The sequence below is a fragment of the Dipteris shenzhenensis genome, chromosome 8, assembly GCF_047967505.1.
Source record: "Dipteris shenzhenensis isolate YYH24624 ecotype China chromosome 8, Dip_SZ_1.0, whole genome shotgun sequence".
Taxonomy (NCBI): domain Eukaryota; kingdom Viridiplantae; phylum Streptophyta; class Polypodiopsida; order Gleicheniales; family Dipteridaceae; genus Dipteris; species Dipteris shenzhenensis.
This window is the reverse complement of record NC_141603.1, coordinates 1517244-1538772: the sequence shown is the minus strand read 5'-3', so window position 1 is coordinate 1538772 and position 21529 is coordinate 1517244. Positions and strand designations below refer to the sequence as shown.

General features: G+C 44.8%; 1 protein-coding gene across 2 annotated transcripts; it reads left to right on the top strand.

Moving 5' to 3' along the window:
* Positions 1-17251: 17251 nt before the first annotated feature.
* Positions 17252-21515, top strand: LOC147898936 (protein NLP9-like). Of its 2 annotated transcripts, none has more exons than XM_087378426.1 (4): positions 17252-18521; positions 18609-18656; positions 18779-19808; positions 19973-21515. In XM_087378426.1, the coding sequence occupies exons 1-4, from the start codon at positions 17289-17291 to the stop codon at positions 21409-21411; spliced, it is 3750 nt and encodes a 1249-aa protein (XP_087234552.1). In that variant the 5' UTR covers positions 17252-17288; the 3' UTR covers positions 21412-21515. The 2 variants fall into 2 exon arrangements, with proteins under 2 accessions (XP_087234552.1, XP_087234551.1); XM_087378425.1 differs by having other exon boundaries at positions 18779-19811.
* The last annotated feature ends 14 nt before the right edge of the window (positions 21516-21529 follow it).

Sequence of the window (21529 nt, the reverse complement as noted above, 5' to 3'; positions counted from 1 at the left end):
GAGAAAACAGCAACAGCATGTTTGGCGGAGGGGAGGACGGGTGACGGCGGAATCCCGAATCGCCCGCGTCGCAGCTCCCGAATGACGTGCTGGTAGGATATTCGATGACGTCGTCGCGCGCATGCGCTTATATTAATACGAAACGAACAACGCGTAGGGCCCCGGATATCCATGGTCAACCGCCCTCGTGGCTTCAAGCGTAATTCAATGGACCCTGGATAATCCATAGTACAAATTTCAAAACGAAAACAGCGTATCATTCTCGTTTTTTCAACTAAAAGGGCAGCCAGTGGTTTAAAAAAATTTGTACAAATGCAATGTTAAAACTAGAAGCTCTAGCTACTAGAAAGTTGCTAATTTTGGTGCCCTTTGAAGTTTGAAAGCCGAACAACAACACTCACTTGCAGGAAGTGCTCTAGGCACGTGCGCCTTTTGATTTCGACCTTATGTACTTTTCAAGCTTTTCATATTCATTAATTAACAAGGATACACTCCCACCAAGGCGTTAGCAAAAAAATTGTTGAGCATATGAGAGGTCTCCCATTGCTAACCTTGAGCTTGTCTGTTTTTTTAGATGGTGAATTCAATCAATATCCTTTGGATCATTACTTAGAAAGGTATGCATAATTCAGTCATCCTTCAATACGTGCTAAAATGACTCGGACGCTTCAACTAGTCCATTGGGACCGAGCATTTTATCATACTCTAGTTCCTTGAAGGCAATCAACAACTTATCTTCATTTCAATTAACCCTAGTTCACCTTTTGAACATGTTTCAAAAAGGCACAAGACTCCTCGATCCATTATGAGTTTGCAGTAGGCGTCAAGCCAACAATGTTTTTCAGGTGGGAGAGAAACTCTTGAGTTGTTAATAAGTAATGGTGATCCCCTTATTTGTTCCCAAGCTCCATCTTTGTTAATGGATTGTAAACAGAGTTGAGAGGAGATGTCTCAAGCTTTCACCCATTTTATAGCTATCTTGTTCTTAGCCCTTGGGCAATGTGGAGCTCGTGCCAATACATACAACTTTCCAAGTGCCTTAAGAACTAAAATACGCTTGCATTATTAGACCTATTTCTAACATTCTTTAGATTGCACATATTTCTCCTTTCCAACTGCCTTAAGAACTGAAATACGCTTGCATTATTAGATCTATTTCTAACATTCTTTAGATTGCACATATTTTTCCTAAGTAACAAGCATAACCCTTGAACCCTTTGGTCGACATATGACCAATAGAAGAGCCAAACTTTATGATTGCATGAATTATTGCATCTATCTAGGTTGAGGATTAGCATTGCCTATAGGTGCCCATGATGTTGGAAAATGCCTATTAGTATTTGTAGCGAGATGGGTGAGAGCCAAATTAAGGTAAGGTGAGAGGCCAAATGAAGATAGGCTATAGGGATTAATGACATCTAAAGATTGATCAGAGGCACTAGAAGCCTCCAAACTGCCTTTGAATTCTATAAAGCCTCCTCATAGCTCATGAACAAATTGCCTTCGAATGCTATAAATCCTTATGACCACCTTCGATTTGATACGCCCAGCCCCAGTGCGAAGGAAAGCGCGCACGCACACACACACACACACAGATGTCTCCCTCTCAGTTATCAGCCTCCGACCCAAAGCTCTCAACACCTCCTAAAGTGATCTATTGATACATGAATTTTCTTCCAAAAATTAGGAATTCGTTAGCATTGCCTATAGTTGGGTGTTTCCAAGATATTGCAATCCCTTTATCAAAGTAAAGGAGAGAGCCACTAGCATATGATCTAAGACCATGCTTGTAGCATGAATGTACCTTTGACCAAGGAAATTTAGGGGGTCTTGCTAGTTATTCCACATAAACCTAAAGCCATGAAGCATAGTTAATCAAATCATACTTATCCACCTTGCACACCCAGGTGCTTCTAATTCAACCCTTCCTCAAATATAGATCATGGTTGAGACAAATCTCTCATAGACTTTCCCATGTTCTAGTCACCAAGCATCAACATGTTTTCCTATAGATTCAGTCATCCTAGAAAACCCTACCATCTTACTCTTTACCTAATTATATTATGGGCAAACATAAAGATATCAAGAAACTGGGAATTGTTGAATTGTACTTTGATTGTCATGACCCTTCCTTCTCGACCTTTGGTAGTCATATTAGCTTGCCGATTCTTCTTAATCGCCATTGTGCTCGTGACTCCTCTAGACCCTTGGAGAGTTATGTATAAGGACATGATGTCAAGGGACAAAGCATTGTGGCCAAATTATCACCTTCATCAATCTTAATGTCTTATAGGCATAACACAATGAATCTCATCTCTTTGACAACTTTTGTAGGAGCTTTTCAATTTTCTTAGCATAGCATACCATGCCTATCCAAAGGCCCTACATGCATAGTAGGTAGCTTTTCAATTTGCCTCTCCAAAGGCCCTAATTAGTGAGGATAAATCCGGCTAAATTGGGTTTCATGTAATGATGATTACAATCAAAATGCCACCTATGCATGATGAAGTCACCACTTTGGATGTTGATAGCATGCCGTTCTCACCGATTTTAGGATTATTCTTGGAGGGCAACAATTGAGTTGAGGAGCTATATTTGAGGACATTGGATTGTGCTAGATCCAACAAGATTCAATTTGGTCAATAAAGGTGCCACTCTAGCTAGATCCCTTGAGTCCACCTTGTGGCCAAACAACATAAACAGACACTCATGCAAATAATTTGTAGTCGTCCCCCACTAAGGATTACCATTTCATGGGAAAATAGTGAGGCTTTATGAACTCTAAATATTTAATATCCTTTGGGTCAACCTCTTAGAGCATAAATCGGTGGCAACATCAAGGGGGTGGGCTAGGGACAACAATTTAGTCATTGATCCCATCCCCTATCTCCCATTTACCTTTATGAAGCCCAATGCGTACTTTGCACATGTAATAAAGTCACTATTCATGGTTCTAGAATGGTATTAAAGACACATGCATGTGTCTAAAAGAAAGCAACAAGGTGGAAGAAGCACGTCCTTTGTGGTAGATAGATACATAGGCAATTGCAAACTTGATGTATCAAAGACAAATTTAAACAAGGTAGCACAAATTTATAGTAAGGTGAATAACAGTCAATTTGAGGGCTTTGGGACTTTGATGTTAAAATGGAAGCTTGCACCCTAAGACTCATGTAGCATATCCAACAAATGCAGTGAGGTCAAGGAGACAAAAGATAACGTTATTGCAACCATTTAATATCTGTATGAGGTTGTGCTATACAGTCAAACTTTTTAATTTTGAGAGAGAGAGATTAATAACGAGTCTCTAAGACTTCAAAATTCATAAAACTATGCATGATTTTTGGATCAAATCAATTGATTCAAGCTAAAGTCCAATTTTTCAAAGAGAATTCACAAGTACTAAATTTGTAACTTCATGACAACTATTTTTGAGTATGTATATATCTGAAATTTTCAGCTCAAAAGCAACCATCCTTTCCTTAATTCTCATAGTGTCCCTAGCCATCAGGTATACCAAAATCATGTGATAAGGTGTGCGATAAGGTGTGAATCGATCTTTATGATAATGTGTCTCATTGGCTTTTACTTTATGTAGATCTATAAAGCATGTGATAAGGTGTGAATCGGTCTTCTTTTTGCAGTCTACTGTCTCTCATTATAGTAAGAATTGTAATCATATATGATGAGATAGTAGGGCAATGTACTTAAAGTATTCCATCTAGCAAGTGCTTATGTTTTTTTGCATTGGTAGAAAAGGTTTAAGAAGTTGGGAGAATCTTTGGCATTTGTCGCATGTAATTTGTGGCTAATTGTGTACATTAAGTGGAATTGTAAGCTTACTAAGGTGGGCTTAGCTTTACTTGATAGGGCCCATAAAGATGAAGGGGAGTCTTGGCCCCAACAACACTGAAGTGCATGGAATTTGGAAACTTCTTGGGGTCTAAAGTGGTCAATATGGAAAGAGGCATAGTTTGGGAAGCTCAATTACTCATCTAGAGAACACAATGGGTAATTTCTCCATGAGAGACAAATAGAAATTGTTTCCACCTAGTGATATGCACGTGTAACCTTCCACCAAGGTGATTGCCCACTATTGCATGCTTGTTGTTGTGCATGCTTGTGGTCTCCTTGCAATTTGTCCGTGCAAGAATGAGATTGTGTTGAATAAGCTTAGAACTAGTATGATTATCTGATGTGCTTATAAGAACTAATCCATGATGCGACTACTTAGATCAAGGGCAAACTCGTTCTACCTTGAGTGGTGGCCAACATGTTCTACACTAGTAGAGTAAGGTCAAGCACACTCTTGCCCCATTTAGTTGTACCACCCCTCGTTCCCCTAAAAAGAGATTGCAAAACATGAGAGGTTGAGAGTCTGCCCCACGAACACCATCTCCCACATTCAAGTCCACTATCAGCTCCATAGGTTGCCAAATTTAGATGGTACCACACTCTTGCCCAATTTTGGTGTACCACCCCTCATTCCCCCCAAAAAACATTGCAAAACATGAGAGGGTCTTCTCCATGAACACCATCTCTCACATTCAAGTCCATTATCGACTCCGTGGGTTGCCAAATTATCCTTGTAAGTGTAGACATGGTGGCTGTAGGTGAATTGTGACCTTCCTTTAGCCAGCTCCAAAAATGTAGAGTTTTGAGGGTGCTTGAGAGCAGAACCATGAACCCTTAGTTTCCCTCTCTGAATGTGGAGGCTATGCAATAGAACATGTTGAACTCCCATTTCTCTAGATATGAGTGGTATGGGCCAGATGCTAGGATGAACCTAGGGCCCTCATCGTTCTGACTCTACACCAAATGGCTATTTATTCTTGTGTCTGTTGCTTAAATTCTATATCCTAAATACTTACTATGATTGAAAAACAATTTTATTTCCACACTCCTTCATTTTATAACCTAAAAGGCCTATGATGCGAGCAAAAGGCCTATGTGGGATCTGCTATAAGAGCCCATGCACATGAGCCCAATAAATAAAGTTGTTTCCCCCCCACCTACAACCTAAAAAAAGATGGAGGTTGACCATATCAAAATTATTGAGATGAAGTGGGAAATGTGAAAATAACTTGTCTCGCTAACTTAATACCTTGGGCTTCACGTTACTCAACAAACCACTTAACATCATTGCCCAAGGGGCATTAATGCTTCTGGCAACTGAGATAGTCTAGCTAGGGCAATCTATTTCTCTTTTGGAGGTGGAACTCTCAAGCCCCTCACACCTCAGCTAGCCATTTCCAACTATGCCACATAACACATAATTCTCTTTTGGGTGGGACTTTGAGGCCCCTCGCATCTCGACTAGGCAAAATCCTATGCCATGGTATATAATATAGCTTTCTCTTGCTAGTTTATTCTTGCCAAAATATCACCTAAACATTTTTTCAACCTACTTCTAGGTTGTGTTTGCACAAGACCAGATGCTTTTGGAGTAGACAACCTTAGAGCTTGAGCAATAAAAGTTTCCAATCCACTCGAGTATTCTATCTTGCCATTTTTTATGTTTGGCAAGAATTCTATTACAAACCTAATCAAACCACTGCTACATGGTAATGTCAATTTTGAGAAGGCACCTAGTTGCCAGAATATATTCCCATAATCCAATCAAATCCATACCTAGATAGCCAACCAAGTCAGTCCTTATTCGGCAATCGCATCACATTACAATAAGTGAGTCCAAGTTAAGCCAAAATTTGCCAACCTTTTCTTCATTTACCATTGAGAGTGCATAAGTATCATCAAGAGAGAGAAAAAAAAGTATCGTCAAGAAAAAATTGTAGGCCCATTGTTATCTTGATGGTAGTTATGTTTGTTAAGCACTTTTCACTCTCTCTTGATCGTTAACTAGACATATCAATGTCCTAGGCATGCAATCGCCAACCATTAAGTTGTTCATCCTTTTGGGAACAATTCTACTAGATCTCCATTAACATATCTAGGAAGAGAGTTCTCCAAGCATGCTTCATCAATTGGCTTGGTCAAGTCTCCTTTTAGCACATGCCAAAAGGCCATTATTATTGTAAGACCATCTAAACAATCTAAACACAATGTTAATCAATATGAACATCTTGACCTATTGCTGATGTAACATTCCACTAAACTCTCTTTTTTTTGTGCAACAAAAAAGAAATTAAATTTAGAGACAATAAGTACAAAATAAAATGAAGCAGCTTTATAACCTGAGGTTACAAAGCGGCCTCTAAGGCCTTGTATGCAATCTTTGGCTCAGTTTTCTTAGGACCAAATTGATTGATTAAGTTAATTAGCTCCATCTACATACTTTTAGAAAATTCATTCGATAACTTCCCATGATGAAACACTAAATAATTGTGCCATCTCCAAACATGCTGAATTGACTCTGCTCGGCAGCAAGTAAACCTTGTTCTCCCAAAAGTGCCATTTTCCATTTGGAAGGCATATGGATCTATGCTTTCACCATCAAATGATGATTATTCTCCACATGGAATGCACTATAATGGATGACCGGAAAATATGGAGGTGCATCTCTAAACAAGTCAAACACAAAGGGCATATAGGGGAGGTATCCTTCCATTTGTAATGCAATCTTTTGTTGGAAACTTGGCCATTGTCAACCTTCTAACGTAGAATCAAGACGATTCGAAGGCGTAGCATGCCAGATATAGTTCAGCTATTACGTAGCCCTAATACATTATGAATTAAGAGGGCATATAGGGGAGATATCCTTCCATTTTGCAATGCAATTTTTTGTTGGAAACTTGGCCATTGTCAACCTTCATACGCAGAATTAAGATGACTTGAAGACGTAGAGTGCCAGATTCGGTTCAGCTACGTAGCCCAAATACCTTGTGAATCATTAGGCGCATATTTTTGCAAGGTCGACTGAGTGATGTGAGGGACGTTAGCCGAGCAGGGCAAGGCAAAATCTTGGAGAGAGAGATGACAAAGCTCCTTCAAGTTGCCCTTTAGAGTATACCACCCCGGCAAATCAATATGACGTATCAAAACTGCACTAGTAGGCCAGCTCAATGACAACTTGTTAAAAGTGCATGAAATTTTTCTCTCAAATACAGAGATGAAATTGTGCGACAATTTACCCTCCATTGACCTTTTTGCTTATCCTGTGAGCTCTCCCATGTGTAAAGATCCCTATCATTGAGTTACTTGCATTGGGGCATGGTTGATAAATGGCCATCTATTGAGCCATATGTTCCACCTTAAAGAACCATCTCTACTAAGGTGAGAATGCCAACTAGGCAATGGTGAACATCACCCGATTTCGATTCTAGACATGCTCCTGGGTTTTTCGGTGCTTGAGCCTCGAGCCTCGAGCCTTCTGTTCATGAGCGACGCTCCCCGTTCTGATGTAGAAGAATGCTGGTCGAAGCACAGAAGGGCTCATACTGAGCTATTCCTAGTGTCTGAGGCTCTAAAGGTAGTTGGTGAGTGTTCTAAGGGAGCAGGAACCCCAAGGGGAGTTGCATCTGAGGCAAGCCCAACCGGTTGTTCGTCGTTGCTCCCAAGTTCCCCCCAGATTGTCCAGCCTCAACTGTCCCTCGGTGTTAATGTGACAAATCCTCAGGTGGAGAGACAGTCAGAGGATTCTTTTTCTGCCAAACTGAAAGGGGGGTTCTCCCCCTTGTCCAACGAAGAAGCTTGGAAGATCCTTCGTCAAGACGTGCAGGGTCGAGAGAAAGAACAAGCTAGGAAAGAACTGCGCGAGAATGGTAGGAAACATGCTTCTGTTTGCCGTTTGGAATTTGACACTGTAAAACCGGAGCTTGAAAAGCTTGTGCATGGAGGTGTTTATTTCTTCTTCATGGGTCGGGTGGCGTCTCTCCATGATCTGCGAGAGTTTATGGTCTACGAGTGTGACACATCGGCGGACTGCTATGCTGCGAGGTATCTAGAGAAGGGGTTCTTTCTATTGCATTGTGTGTCCGAGAAAGTCAGGGACTCACTCTTGGGTCGATCTTTCATGTTCCAGGGTGCTGCTGTCCTCTCCATTCCTTGGAGCCTGTCTTTCAATATTGACCAGTTCGTTTTTCACGAGTGCCCAATGTGGATGGATTTCCCTGGGTTGCCGGCATGGTTGGTTAGCTCTCTGGATCGCCTTGCTACCACCCTGAGGAGAATTCTGGTGATTCTTGCCTCAGCCTGCTTAGAGTTCGGCCTGAAAAGAGCATGGATCCTCTGGGACCGAAGTGCGTCGACCCTTGACTTCATCGAAGTCTTGTTGACAGACAACATGGTCTTCACTCAGAAAGCTTGCTTCGGCCCCATTCCTTGATGCCTGCTTCAACTTGCCTGCTTCAACTGTAAGAAAACGGGGCACTTCGCAAGAGACTGCCCAGATCGGGTGGTTAACACTCAAGAAGCTATTAGCCCAAATCAGCCCCGGAAAGATACATTTGAAGACAGCCTGGTGGAGATCGAGCTCCCTCTAGTGGGGGAACCGCAAATCCATAAGCAGCACCCTTTGGAAAGCAGCTCTACCCCACATGCAGAGGGACATAAGGGTCCCAAGAGAAGGGAGCCCCCTCCCGCTCATTCTCCCCCTAAAAAGGGTCTGGATCGTGAGATGAAATGAACGTTTGGCAATTGGTTGGCAGAAAAGGGAAGGCACAAGTGGTGGTTTTGCAAGGTGCGACATAGAAGATGCGGACGGTATCTAAAGCGCACAATGGGCCGTTGCAAGACATTGACGGGGAAGGTGATCTCTCCGGAGCTGACGATCCCCCGGTCGAGTCTCGGGATGAAGAACTTCCAGAGGCTAATCACAAGAAGCCCATCTTGGACGAGTGGGTGCAGAACTTGCACGTCAAGATGGCGAAGCAACAACCAAGAGGCAGCCTCCCTAAGCGTCTTAAAAATCTAGCAAGAAATGTGGGTAAGGATAGAAAAGAGAATAGCTTCAATTTTTTGCATGATGCTTACAAGGTATTTGGCCAATAATGGTAGCAGGTCTGCCACACTCACCAAACTCTCTGTGGTTTCATGGAATGTAAGAGGCTTATGTAGCAAGACAAAGCAGAAAGCCTTTGCCTTGGTGGTGAAGAGATGGAATGCGGAGGTCATCCTCCTTCAAGAGCTCAAGACAGGCTCGGATAACAGTTTGTGGATGGTGCTTAATTTGTAGGGATACTCCTCTTTAGTAAACTGTCCATGCAGAGGTAGGGGCGGGGCTATTTCGACCGTTAGTCGTGTGTGCTGAGATCTATTGGGATGATTTGGGCTCCCTGTTAGCTATGGAAATCTCTTATAAGGGGTCTGTTTTCAAGTTAGCCAATGTCTATGCCCCGAATTCGGGTGCTAAGAGGGCGGAGTTGTGGAATCTGATGGGAGAACAGTTGTCTGGTGATAAGTGGGTGTTGGGGGGGGGACTGGAACATGGTGGATCACTTGGAAGATAGATCGGGGCAGTCAGGGGGGATCCAGGGAGGTGAGGTTGAAGCTTGGGACTCTTTAGTGTTAAGTAAAGGCCTGGTAGATTACAGGGAGCTGGTGGACTTGGACACCCTATCCGGCTTTTCTTGGTATAACAAAAGAAAAGGAGAGGAGCTCCGAGCTGATAGACTCGATAGATTCTGTGTCCGAGGAGGCTTGGTGGATGTGTGCCCCAATGACTGGTAGATGGCATGCTCATGCATGTCTCTCCAATCACATCCCTGTGGAATGGAGCTTTTCCTTACCCGGTGCTGTCGGTCGGTCGTTTGACATCCCCTTCAAGCTGGACAAACGGTTGCTAGCTTCTGATCATTTTCTGTGCTGAGGTGAGTCGAACATGGAAGTCTGCCACTGAGGGGACCCTGGATCCTATCGGCAAGTGGGACCATGCCATCAAAGCAATGATGAGGTTGGCCAAAGTACAAGAAAAGCAGAAAAGAGGTTGGGTGCACAGTGTGACTAGGTAGGTCAAGGCTTGCTGGGAGAGTTTGAAGAGAGTAGTGGATGAGAATTTGGCCGATCCTTACCTGGCCACCCTGATGTTCAAGGCTGAAGAGGTCTTAAGAATGGTTGAGCTAGAGAGGGCAGAGAAAGCCAGAATTCAGAGCAGACTGACTTGGTTGCAACATGGTGACTACCCCTCCAAAGTTTTCTTTCAGGCAGTAAAGAAAAAGCAGACCAGGGAATGCATAGACAAAGTGGTGGATAAAGAAGGTAACCTAGTTACTGATTACTAGCACATCGTGCAAGTCTTTATTCGGTAGCTATCCAGTATAGTGGGGGAGCAGTCCATCTCGGACCAGCCCTAGCTGTGCAGGTCTCATGAGTTCCTTTCCCAAGTGATCCCTTAGTTGTTAGGTGCTAATAGGGCAATATTAAGCAGACCTTTCTCAGTACAGGAACTTAAGGAAGCACTGGACTGCCTCAAAAATGAGAAAGCTCCCAGCCCTGATGGCTTACCGACGGCTGAATTCTTTCAGACTTTCTAGGATGTGACTAAATTGGATTATACTGCCATGGTTCAACAGGCTGTACAAAGTGGGTCCCTCTCCTATGACGTGAATGTGGGTTTAGTAAAGCTATTCCCTAAAAAGCAATCCAGACTTCGGGTGGGTGATTGGCGGCCCATCACACTGCTGAATACCTCCTACAAGATCCTGTTGCCCTCAGAATTAGGGACAGTTGCTTGAGAGTGGTGGACAGGGAACAGAACGGGTTCATTAAGGGGAGAGACATATTTGAGAACATCTTGAACGTCTCCAAAGCGTTAGATTTTGCACAACAAACGGGAAACAAGACCTTGCTCCTTGGCTTTGATTTTGACAAGGCTTATGATCGTATGAGGTGGGATTTTATGCTTAGTGTCCTGCAAAAGCTTGGGTTCGGGGCAGTTTTCTATGGCTTCGTTCAGGCCCTCTTTGGCAATGCCTCACTTGTGCTATGTCTAAATGGTGGTGCTGTTGGTAGGTTCGACTTGCACAGGTCAGTCAGGGAAGGGTTTCACTGGCCCCTCTGTTGTACGCATTAGGCACAATCCCCTTAATCAGGGCCATCAAGGCCAAACTGGTCTCATCAAAGGCCTTTGTTTACCCTTGGGTGCCCAAATGTGCTCCCAGTTCTTCGCCGATGACATGATAGCCCTCATAGCAGAGGAAGAATCTTCACTCTCTACCCTAGAAGGGGTGCTTGAACAATTCTGCGAAGTTTCGGGCTCACAGTGCAGTTGGCCAAAAACATTCCCACTGAAGTCCCACCCAGATGCTCCTCCAAGCTGGCTGGAGAGCTTTAAAGGGGAGTCAATACCAAGGGGTGTAGTAACCAGATACTTGGGGGTCTAGGCCTGGGCCTCATGCTCAAGCACAGATTTTTGTGGTTCCTCAATAAGATCAAATTGAAACTCTTAGCCTGGGGTAGCCTGAGCTAGAATTCAAGGTTTATAATTCTAAAGCATGTCTTGTCGGCGTCAACCACTTACCTTGCCTCAATCTGGCATTTCAACAAAATGCAATGGGCCATGCTAGAGAGGTTGTTCCGCGCCTTCCTCTGGGCGAAAAACACTGAGAGACGCCACTGGCACTATATTCCTTGGGAGGCATTGAAGACTACGAAACTGGGAGGCGGGGTCTAGGGCTACCGGATGCTGAGAAGAAGAACACCGTACTGCTCTCCAAATGGCTCCCTCGTCTATTTGAATGCTCAACCCCATGGGTGGAACTTACCAAATGGCTCGTTGAGCACAGGTCAAGCAGTTCAGAGGGCAACTAGACTGGGTTGTCTTGGTATGTAAAAGTCTGCTCATCCCTTCCCTTCAAAATCCGGGGATCTAATTTGATTGCAGGGCTAATTAACACCTGGAAAGTTTGCGGGTCCCGGTTTAAATGGAAAGGGTGACCTGGGCTTTGTGGGGATGCAAGCCTCCATGAAAATATATGGTGGAGTCGCACAATGTCTTTCAGGAATGAACCGCTGGCACTCATGGATCTCCCAACTGCCAGGAGACTGAATAACCGGGGGCTGTCCACCTCGAGCCCACTGGAAATCCCTTGGTGAGGTCTCTATTGAATTTAACCTTAATGCTCGGGAGAGCAAGCTGATCTATGATGTTTTGTCTAGCTTGCCTGAGGGTTGGCCCACGAACACCATCTCTTTTGAGTCTTGGAAAGTAAACCAATGGTGTGTCAAAGCAGGCAATCTGAGGAAGGTGATAGCTAAGTCGATGTATAGAGAACTTGTCATGGGTAAAACTGTGTTCTTACACCTTAATACTAAATGGGGACTGAGGAGGTCTCCTACGTGGTGGTGACTGAAAAGCAAACTGATATGGAAAGGGAACTCTTTTGGCAAGTTGTCATTTCTCTTGTGGAAAATTATGCACCATTGACTCCCACTCAGAACCCGTTTGGCTAGATGGAAGGTGGTCAATACAGTGTGCCCCCTTTGCAATCGGCACACGAAGGATGTGCATCATGTTTTCTGGTCCTACCTCATGGTCAAAGGTATTTGGCTACGTGTTGCTCACGTTGTCTGCCAGGTGGGATTGTTTAGCAGTTTTCATATCCACTCGCGTTGGAAACTAGCCCTACTAGGCGACACTGAGTCTCTCCCCTCCACACTCTCGGCATGTTGGCCGTTCATCCGGTCTGCACTTCTACTGAGCATCTGATACATTCGAAATGAAGTAGTACTTGGAAAAGGGCTTAGCTGGGCGCACAGCATTGGCCACCAGTGTTCAAACTTCTCTTGCAGATCTTGGGTCGCTCCTTAGCCTTTCAAACTCGCTTTTGAGCCAAGCTCTTCTAGATATGCATAGGGTCCTGTAGCACTTGTTTGCTACAAGGTAGCGTAGGCTCTGTCAATCGGCCACCCCTTTTTGTATCCGGTCTTTTTTCTTAATACAAGTTGGCATTTTATTTTATTTTTTAGGTGAGAATGCCAACTCATGCTTTGCATCTATTTTGACTTGGGATGCTTAGAGTTCATGCAAGTGGAATACTATGAAACTTGTTACGGTAGGCAGCCTAGAGGGAAGTTTTGGATTTTTGATCTCTCCTTGAACCACGTGTTCAATTCTAAGCCCTTGATCTTGGATATCTCAACGGCCACAAGATTCTTCCGAATTTGTGATGCTTTTCTCATGAGAAAGGAAAAGCTTTAGATTTAATCCTCTTAGGATCCCGTCTCTCTCTCTTTTCTACGGCATCGTTCGCTCTCACAAAGCTTCAGAAGAACATGTACCACTAGCAAGGAGTATTCGCAAAAATGACATAATTGAGGTTCACTTGGCACGCAGGGGCAAGGCTGGCCACACGAGAAGGCTTGAGAAGTAAAGTTCCAGAGTTTTGATTGATGCACTTGCACGCTATCCGCCTGTTCCTTGGATTGTTATGCATCATTCCATCCAAATATTTCACACCTCCACAACAGCTCTTATATGGCTTGAGACCTGCACCTTGGGAACCAATGAGCCATGGGAGGCAAGGGGCTAAATTCTGTCGAACAGTATTTGCAATCAAGGGCAACAGGAATAGGAGACAATTGAAGAATGATGGAAGAGGCAAGGACAACGATCAAGAAGGCAGCAAAGAGTTTGAGGAAGGCCATAGCTACTGGTACAAGGCGAGAAGAAGATAAGCGAGAAGGCAATGATGTAGAAGATGGAGTTGGGGCAGTGCGGAATTTATAGATAGCTCCTTCACATACATTGGCATCATATCACGAACAGACTCACAAACAGACACCATGCCACAACTTCTGCTTTCTTCATGAGATATCAACGCTGTGTGGAATTGAATTTTGGGACTGTGATCGTGTGCCCGTGTCCAGAATCCATTTTCTCTACACTGTCATAGAGTGCTCAAAGAATAAAATGCTTAGGTAAGGAAACAAACGAATTAACAGCCGCAAATCGACAAAGGGAGCATCGAAAAGCGAGCTAGGGATCTGCGGCGGCGATCTCAACCCATCTCCAGCTTCACAAATTCCTTATCCCATCGATCGCGAGCCAGGCAGTAGCATCAATGTATGCTAAAGATTGGAAGTTTGCAAGCAACTTCGAAAAACATCCAACGTCCGACCTTGATTGTCATGTTGAGCTAGCTACAGATTTTGGAATGGGCAAGGAAGCTTTTCATTTTCTCCCAGTTGCTAGCTTTGTCGACCTGCTTTTGCAACCAGGAGGAGTAATTGCCTAGATGGTATTCCTTGAAGTGTGCATCTATGACGGTATGTCCCGTTCCTTTGTTTGTCACAACGAACGCGAATATGGTGAAGCAAAAGAGAAGCACGATGAGAAGGAACATGACAGTCAGGTACGTCCAGAGCAGGCAAGTGACCTGGTAGCAGGAGCCAAAGAGGCTTGCGAGAGAGACGAGGAGGATGAAGAGGCTGATCATGATGACGAGACCTTGCAGGAAGCGGACACAATCGGTGTTGTGCTCGATAGCGAGCACAATGCCAGCAGCAAGGACGGGGATAGAGAGAAGGACGGTAAGGAAGTTGAGGATGGAGATGAGGTGGTTACTGAGGCCCATATTGGAGAGGCAAAAGGGGGGGGGGAGGGAGAAAGCAGGCGATAATGAGGTAGCGCACAGGTGGAGGACGTGATGCAGTTGGGGATGAAGAGCTGGAGATTGAGCGGAGATGCAGATGAAGAAGATGAAGAGTGTGGCATTATATAGTATAAACGAGAGAGACATCCAAAAACGCTAATCCAAGTAAGAATAGATGATTGGGAGAAACCGAACGGCTCCCCTGATCGAGACGAAGAATCAACACATCAACTGCCAGCACCTCCTAGAAAGATGTTGCCTTTCTGCGGGCTTGAGTTGATCAACTTCATGCTGGAGACCAAGACAGAAGAGGCGGTCGCCGATCTGCAGATTGAAGAAGAATATGTCAATCTTTCAATTATGCTTTGTGCTCTCCCGCTCCCTCTCTTCCCAGGCCGCTGCTCTCCCATCACATGTCCTTCCTTCATCTCTTCCCACAGGGCAGTGAACGTCCTCTACACCGAAGGTATCAAGTTTCCCTGAGGCATGCCTCTGTTTCCATCGCGTCTTTGCCCTACCAAAGGACGGGAGAATGCAATACATGTGTGCATGTGGATACAGAGGACAAGGTGTGGGCGATGCTGGCATCACTGCATTGGTCCGATCTTGCAACTATCTCACCTATTTGGATTTGGCTCGGTGCAAGAGACTCACGGATCGAGGATTGGAGGAGGAGGAAGCAGCTATGACGAGCCGCGAAGTAAGGGCAGTGGACAACGGACGGGAGGCATGAATTGATGAAAGAATGGAGATGGAGAAAGTCAATGGGAGACATATAAAGAAAGGGAGCAGATGGGTTATCCATTCGTAGCAATAGCTACCCAAGAAGCAGCTGCCCAACAGTGGCTAAGTGGCGCAATGTAGAAGAAGAAGGTGGCATGCACCACTAGCAAGGTCACACAAACGGCCCCTACGATTGCGAATGGCCCCAAGAGCCAAAAACAGGCAGCAATAGAGTACTATAGATGTCAACTCTCACTAAGACATGGTGGAAGAAGGTGGCATGTTCCACTTTGATATTGCTTGCTTTGAAGAAAAAGAGATGCTTGCTTTGAAGAAAAAGAGAACTAGCCAATGCCATCGATTTTATGGAAGAAAGAGAGACGGAAGGAAAAAAGATTGGGGACAAGTGGTTGTAGATTGAGGAGGTAAGGTAGAGAAGTCCAATAGAGACGTAGTGATCGAGGAAGACACTTTGTTGAGGTACATAGTGGAGACTCAAGAGAGATTAGTTCAAATCAGAATTAGGGATTTTGATTGAGACACATGTTTATGACCTTGCCTCGAAAATGTCATTACATTCCAATACTACATGTAGCAATTTATATATATAAATTTGATAAAATCGAGACTAATGATTTGTTTTTCAATATACCATATTTTAATACTATTTCCATTTCGAGACGTGTTTTTTGCATCTTTTCAGAAAGTGAAGCAGACGTACATACTTGGTGCGTACACGAATTTGGATATTCAACTTAGAAGACAAACACGTCCATTGAGATTTAGGTAATGTGTCAATCTCTTACATATTTGCGATACTCAATCTCGACGCTAATATTCTCGGCGATTCTAATCTTGGCGCACAGGAAGGGCCCGTTCCCTCGAATTATAACTCTTTGGGGAAGGAAGCGCGTCGCCTCTCCGCCCACACACTGTGTGGTTATATAAAGTATATTATATATATCTATATATGTGTTTTGAATTCACCTTGTTTGTTGACTTTTGCTTTTGCATATTCTAAATTCTTGTCTGTTTCTGTGTTGAGATACTTGCAAGAAGGGAACACTTACACACGCGACATTTGCTCAGACCTACTATTGCTTGCTTAGTTTATAGTAAGGTATTTCCCTTTCTTGACTTTCAAAACTTACAAAAATTCTTTGGTTTTCTTCCATCTCCTTGAGTCACGTGTAGTGAATATGAACCCCTAGATTGATTTTAGCCCTTAGAATGATGAGCCCTTAGATTGATTTTAATGAATTTCAATCATGAAGGTTTTATTCAAATAGCATAAAAACTCGTGGGTAAAAGCATATCTTTGCTTTTTAAACGCAAAAAAGCAAAAAGCATACAATTTTGATATTATGAGCTTACTTTTTTCATTCCAATTTAAAACATCGTTAATTTAAATTGACTTATTGTAAATTTCTTAATTCATTCCATCTTCCCTTTAGGCGTCCTACTGCACCCTAGTTATGATTCATCATATGTATTCTCATGATAGTCTTCAAATAGCTTGTGTTTAGACTCGACTAGGCATAGCAAATCATCTAGCATATTGACCAACACATATTCAACTTGAAGACTTCTTTCGTAGGATCTTTTGGAATTTAAAAGAAATTTAAAGAAATGAAAAAAATCGCCTGGATGCAGTGAATATGTGGGTGAATCCAAGCATAGATACCATCACCCAAACTCGAGGCGGAATCTAAAGCCCATTTGCAATTGGCAATTTGGCACCTGCCCGTCCCTCCTACTTCTTTCCATTCTCGCTTCTACTTCTCCTTTCTTCTCCTCTTCTCCTCTCCCCTCCCTGCCCTAACTTCCTCTCCTGCTCTGCTCTGCTCTGCTTCCATTGCCAACCCCCCCTTCTCCTCTCATCCATTTTGCGCAAACCATGACCTCTTCCCCTTGCTCCTTGATCGAAGATGTATAGCAGCAGCAGCAGCCGCCGCCGCAGTAATTCCAGCACGGGGAGCTCCCACTATGGCCGCATCCAGCCCCGGGTTTAGGATTCCTCGCCCCTCTCTCTGAATCTGTTTCTCTTAGCTTGATTTCTTAACCTCCAGAGGAGATATGATGGTCTCGTCTCCCATGGAGCACCCTCAGCAGCAGCAGCACACTCAGTGTCCACCCGTGTGGCGCTCCCTCGAGACAACGGTGGCCTCTCCTTCCGACTCTAAATTCAGCGTAGACGAGAACCTGCTTAGCGAGCTCATGGATCTGGATGCTTTGGTGGCCGAGCCTGTGCAGGAACCTTGGTCAGCTGCCGGTGCCCTGGATTTAGGGCTCCCTTACTTCAGCAGTTTCTCTCCTTCGGCGCCTTCTCCTTCCTCGCAATCATCGCCTTCCCTGCCATTCTTCGCTTATCAGAGTCCCCCGCTTCCCTTTCCCACCGGACCTTTCACGTTAGACTCCCCTGTTGGAAATTCCCTCTTCCGAGCAGATCCTGATCAACGAGATCGATCGCCTGAGGATGTAGATGATTCGCAACAACAGGGGACTCTCTCTCTCGGACAGATGTACCCTGGGACACCCGCAAACCTATCCATCTTTTCACAATCCCTCCTTCCGCAAGAGTTGCAGGTGTCCATGGCCGATGCCGGCGCTCCTATGAGCTTTGTCCCCGCTACTTCAAGCACATGCAGGGAACAGAGGCTTGGAGGTAGACTAGACGAAGATACCTGCAATTTGGATGGGACGCACCATGGAGAATCGCTTCATCTTACAAGACCAGTAAGCATGGATCTGGTTGGTGGTGGCAGAAAGAGACCATACATCCATTTTCAAAAGGGTGGGAGATATGCCATGGACAAGGGCATGCCACAGGTCTTTTCAGGTGCTCTCAACGAACGTATTAAGCTGGCTCTGAGTCACTACCTAGGGCTGTCAAGGGGAGACGTGCTTGTTCAGGTTTGGTCACCTAAAAGGAGTGGCAATAAAGCAATTCTCACAACTTATAGGCAACCATTTCTTCTCCGTCACCCCACTGAGAGTTTATCGTCTTACAGAGAGCTTTCTACCAAGTACACATTCTCAGCGGACCAAGACGACCCGGAAGCATTTCCCGGACTTCCTGGCCGCGTTTTCCTGAATAAGACCCCCGAGTGGACTCCTAACGTCCAATTTTACCAGAGGAGCGAATACTTGCGTGTCAATGACGCTGAGCGCTGTGACGTGCGTGGATCGCTTGCCGTGCCGGTTTTGGAGAGGTCGACAGGGAGTTGTGTGGCTGTCATTGAAGTCGTCATGTCCCTAGAGAAGACTGAGTACAGATCGGAGATCGAGAGCATTTGCCGTGCTCTTGAGGTGATTTTCTTTAGAGGCTATATGCTATCTCCAAGGTTTGACCGTTACTTGTGGACGACCTTTACTAAATTTTTACCTTTATTGCAGGAGGTCAACCTTTGTAGTTCTGAAAGACAAAGTTTTATTCCATTGCAGGTAAATACTGCTGCTGGCTTTGCACTCTTTTTCTTACGGCATAGAAAATTGCGTTCTTTTGGTCTCGTCAAAAGTTAAAATTGTGTGTTGCGTAAACTAACCTGGTTGGTGATTTGCATCAGATTCGTACAGCAGGTCGACCAGCTGTGCTTGCTGAAATCTCAGAGGTTTTGACAGCAGTCTGCGGAACTCACAAGTTGCCGCTGGCTCAGACCTGGGTTCCTTGCCGTTTGAATAATAGCAACCAAATTGGATTGTGTACTGGGGATGGACCCTATTGTGTTAGCGATAGGGAAGTGAGTGGATTCCGGCAGGCATGCTCTGATCATAGTGTGGAGAAGGAACAGGGTGTCCCAGGTAAAGCGTTTGTCTCCAACCAGCCCTTCTTCTCCAGTGATATTAAAGAATACAGCAAATCAGACTACCCTCTTTGTCACCATGCCCGGATGTTCCAGCTGGCTGCAGCTGTTGCCATACGGCTACGAAGCGTGCATACTGCTAGCGATGATTATGTCTTGGAGTTCTTCTTGCCAAAGACATGTTCCGACTCTGCAGAGCAGCAATTAATGCTGAACGCCCTTTCCATAACAATGCAGCGTGTTTGTAGAAGTTTACGTACTGTGACTGATGGGGAATTGGAGGAGGTAGTTTCTTCTCTGGACCACTCCAGCAGGACTTGTGGTTTGGGTTTGCATCCCTGTTTTAACAGCACTAATGAGGTCCTTCCTGAAGTGCCAGGACCCCACATGCCTTCTAGATGTGATCTTGCTAGCCAACCAACGCTAGTGAAAGAGTCAATTGGGCAACAAGATCAACAAGAATATTCACAAAAAAACACCTTTGTGGTACAATCAGATGAGGCAACGAGTCAATCAGTACCCCACTACAGCCTTGGTGAACAGGAAGCACTGACAGGGCAGGAACAAGCAAGCACACCATATCAGGAGAGATTCTCAGGACCTTCGGGAGTTTACGGGAATGATGAGATAACCACGCTTCAGTCCGTACAAAATTTACAGGCTTCTGGCCAGGAGAACAATAATAACAAGAGGAGGCCTGATAGGAGGCGAGGCACTATGGAAAAGACTATCAGCTTGAATGTTCTTCAGCAGTACTTTGCTGGTAGCCTGAAGGACGCAGCCAAGAGCATTGGTGGTATGCTAGTCTTGATCTTTTGAATGATATGGTTTGGTGTGGACGATTAGTATGCTTGTTGTCTTCCCAGGGCATCATTTCTCTCTTTAGGAACAGAAACGTTGATCAATCTGGACAGGAAATGGTTTGCCTTCTTCTAAAGGATTGTTCTGACTGTGCAGTGTGCCCAACTACTTTAAAGAGAATCTGTCGGCAGCATGGCATCTCTAGGTGGCCTTCTCGCAAGATTAATAAGGTTAGCCGGTCTCTAAAGAAGCTTCAGGGAGTAATTGACTCCGTTCAGGGTGCTGATGGCGCGCTGAAAATTAATGCCCTCACAGGTGATCTTGCATCTGCTGCAGCCGCCGCAAAGGGAGTGCAGGTAGGTGGTGTCATGCCAGCAGTCAAAGTGGGTGGCTGGGCTGTCTCATGGGCAGCGGCAACAGCTAGTATCCCTAGTCAGCCTACTTCCAGTAGCTCTCAGGATCTTTCTTTGGGTCCTATGCTGCCAGCAAAAGAAGAAGAAGTCAAATGTGTTGCCTCACCACAGAGGTCACAACTTCCTCGGATTCCCTCTGCAGCTAGTTTCGGAGCCAACTCCCCTTTGATAGGTACCTCAGAGGCTGAAGCTGTTGGAAGCACTAACATTGAGAGTGTGTGTGTGGAAGCCAGTGGTCAATTGGTAGAGAATGTCAATGGTGAAAGTATGGTCACAGGTACAACGCTTCTGTTTCTTTCTGAAGCAAATGAGCTATCAGATAGAAACAGCAACCCCTTTACAGAACCTAACTCTGTGTTTCCACTGGTAGCACTGCAGTCGGGCAGTGTTCCGTTGCCAAAATTTGTGCAGAGCCCCCAAAGCAGTCCTCCAGGTGTGGTTAAAGTCGAACCCAGTGAACAAGCAAGTTCAGCTGCCTATGATGGGGAAGCACATGGTGGGAGACTTACATCAGAGTTTTGCAGTGGTGGTAATTCATTGTCTTCAGAAAGACGTGGGAATAAGTTAGACTACCGGGTCCATGGAGGCTTGGAAGCATTTGCTGCATTAGGCAGTATACCTGCAGATCATATTGTTCAATGCAGCAAGAGGGATCGGTCTTGTGGTCATGCTCGTTGTGTGGAGCTGGAGACAGATCCTGCAATTCAGACAATGGGACTTGGAGAGGAGATGTCATACCATGAAGGAAGCCAACAAAGTTCTCATGGGCTGGCTGTTTCTTCTCCCCAGTTTGATTCTCCACCATTGCAAGGTTCAGATTTTGGATCTCCGTCCTTCAGTGCGGTTGCCAGCTCCCAGAGGGGAAGGCAAGCATTGGAAGAAGCGGTATCAACAATAGTCAAGGCAAAATATGGGGATGATACTGTACGGTTTAGATTAGGTCTCAGTTCTAGCTACCTGGATGTACGAGAAGAAGTTGCGAAGAGATTCAAGCTGAAGGTGGATTGCTTTGATCTGAAGTACCTGGATGATGATGAAGAATGGGTCATGCTCTCCTGTGATGCTGATCTGATTGAGTGCATTGATATTCTCAGATCTTCAGGTGCTAATCACATAAAACTGACAGTACGCGATTCTACTACTCATCTTTCCAGTTCCAGTGGAAGCACAGGAGAATCATAATCATGAGCTCTTCTGCAAAAGAAAAACGTCACTGTGCTCTCTCTCTCTCTCTCTCTCTCTCTCTCTCTCTCCCCCCCCCCCCCCCCAACAAATACCTCTGAATCCTCCCTTGGTGTAT

What these genes read in the sequence shown, in the direction of transcription:
- LOC147898936 (XM_087378425.1), top strand. Translation starts at nt 17,289, where the DNA reads ATGATGGTCTCGTCTCCCATGGAGCACCCTCAGCAGCAGCAGCACACT. An exon ending in GCATTTGCCGTGCTCTTGAG is followed by an intron (nt 18,522 to 18,608) that starts GTGATTTTCTTT and finishes CCTTTATTGCAG; the next exon opens with GAGGTCAACCTTTGTAGTTC. An exon ending in CGCAGCCAAGAGCATTGGTG is followed by an intron (nt 19,812 to 19,972) that starts GTATGCTAGTCT and finishes CTGACTGTGCAG; the next exon opens with TGTGCCCAACTACTTTAAAG.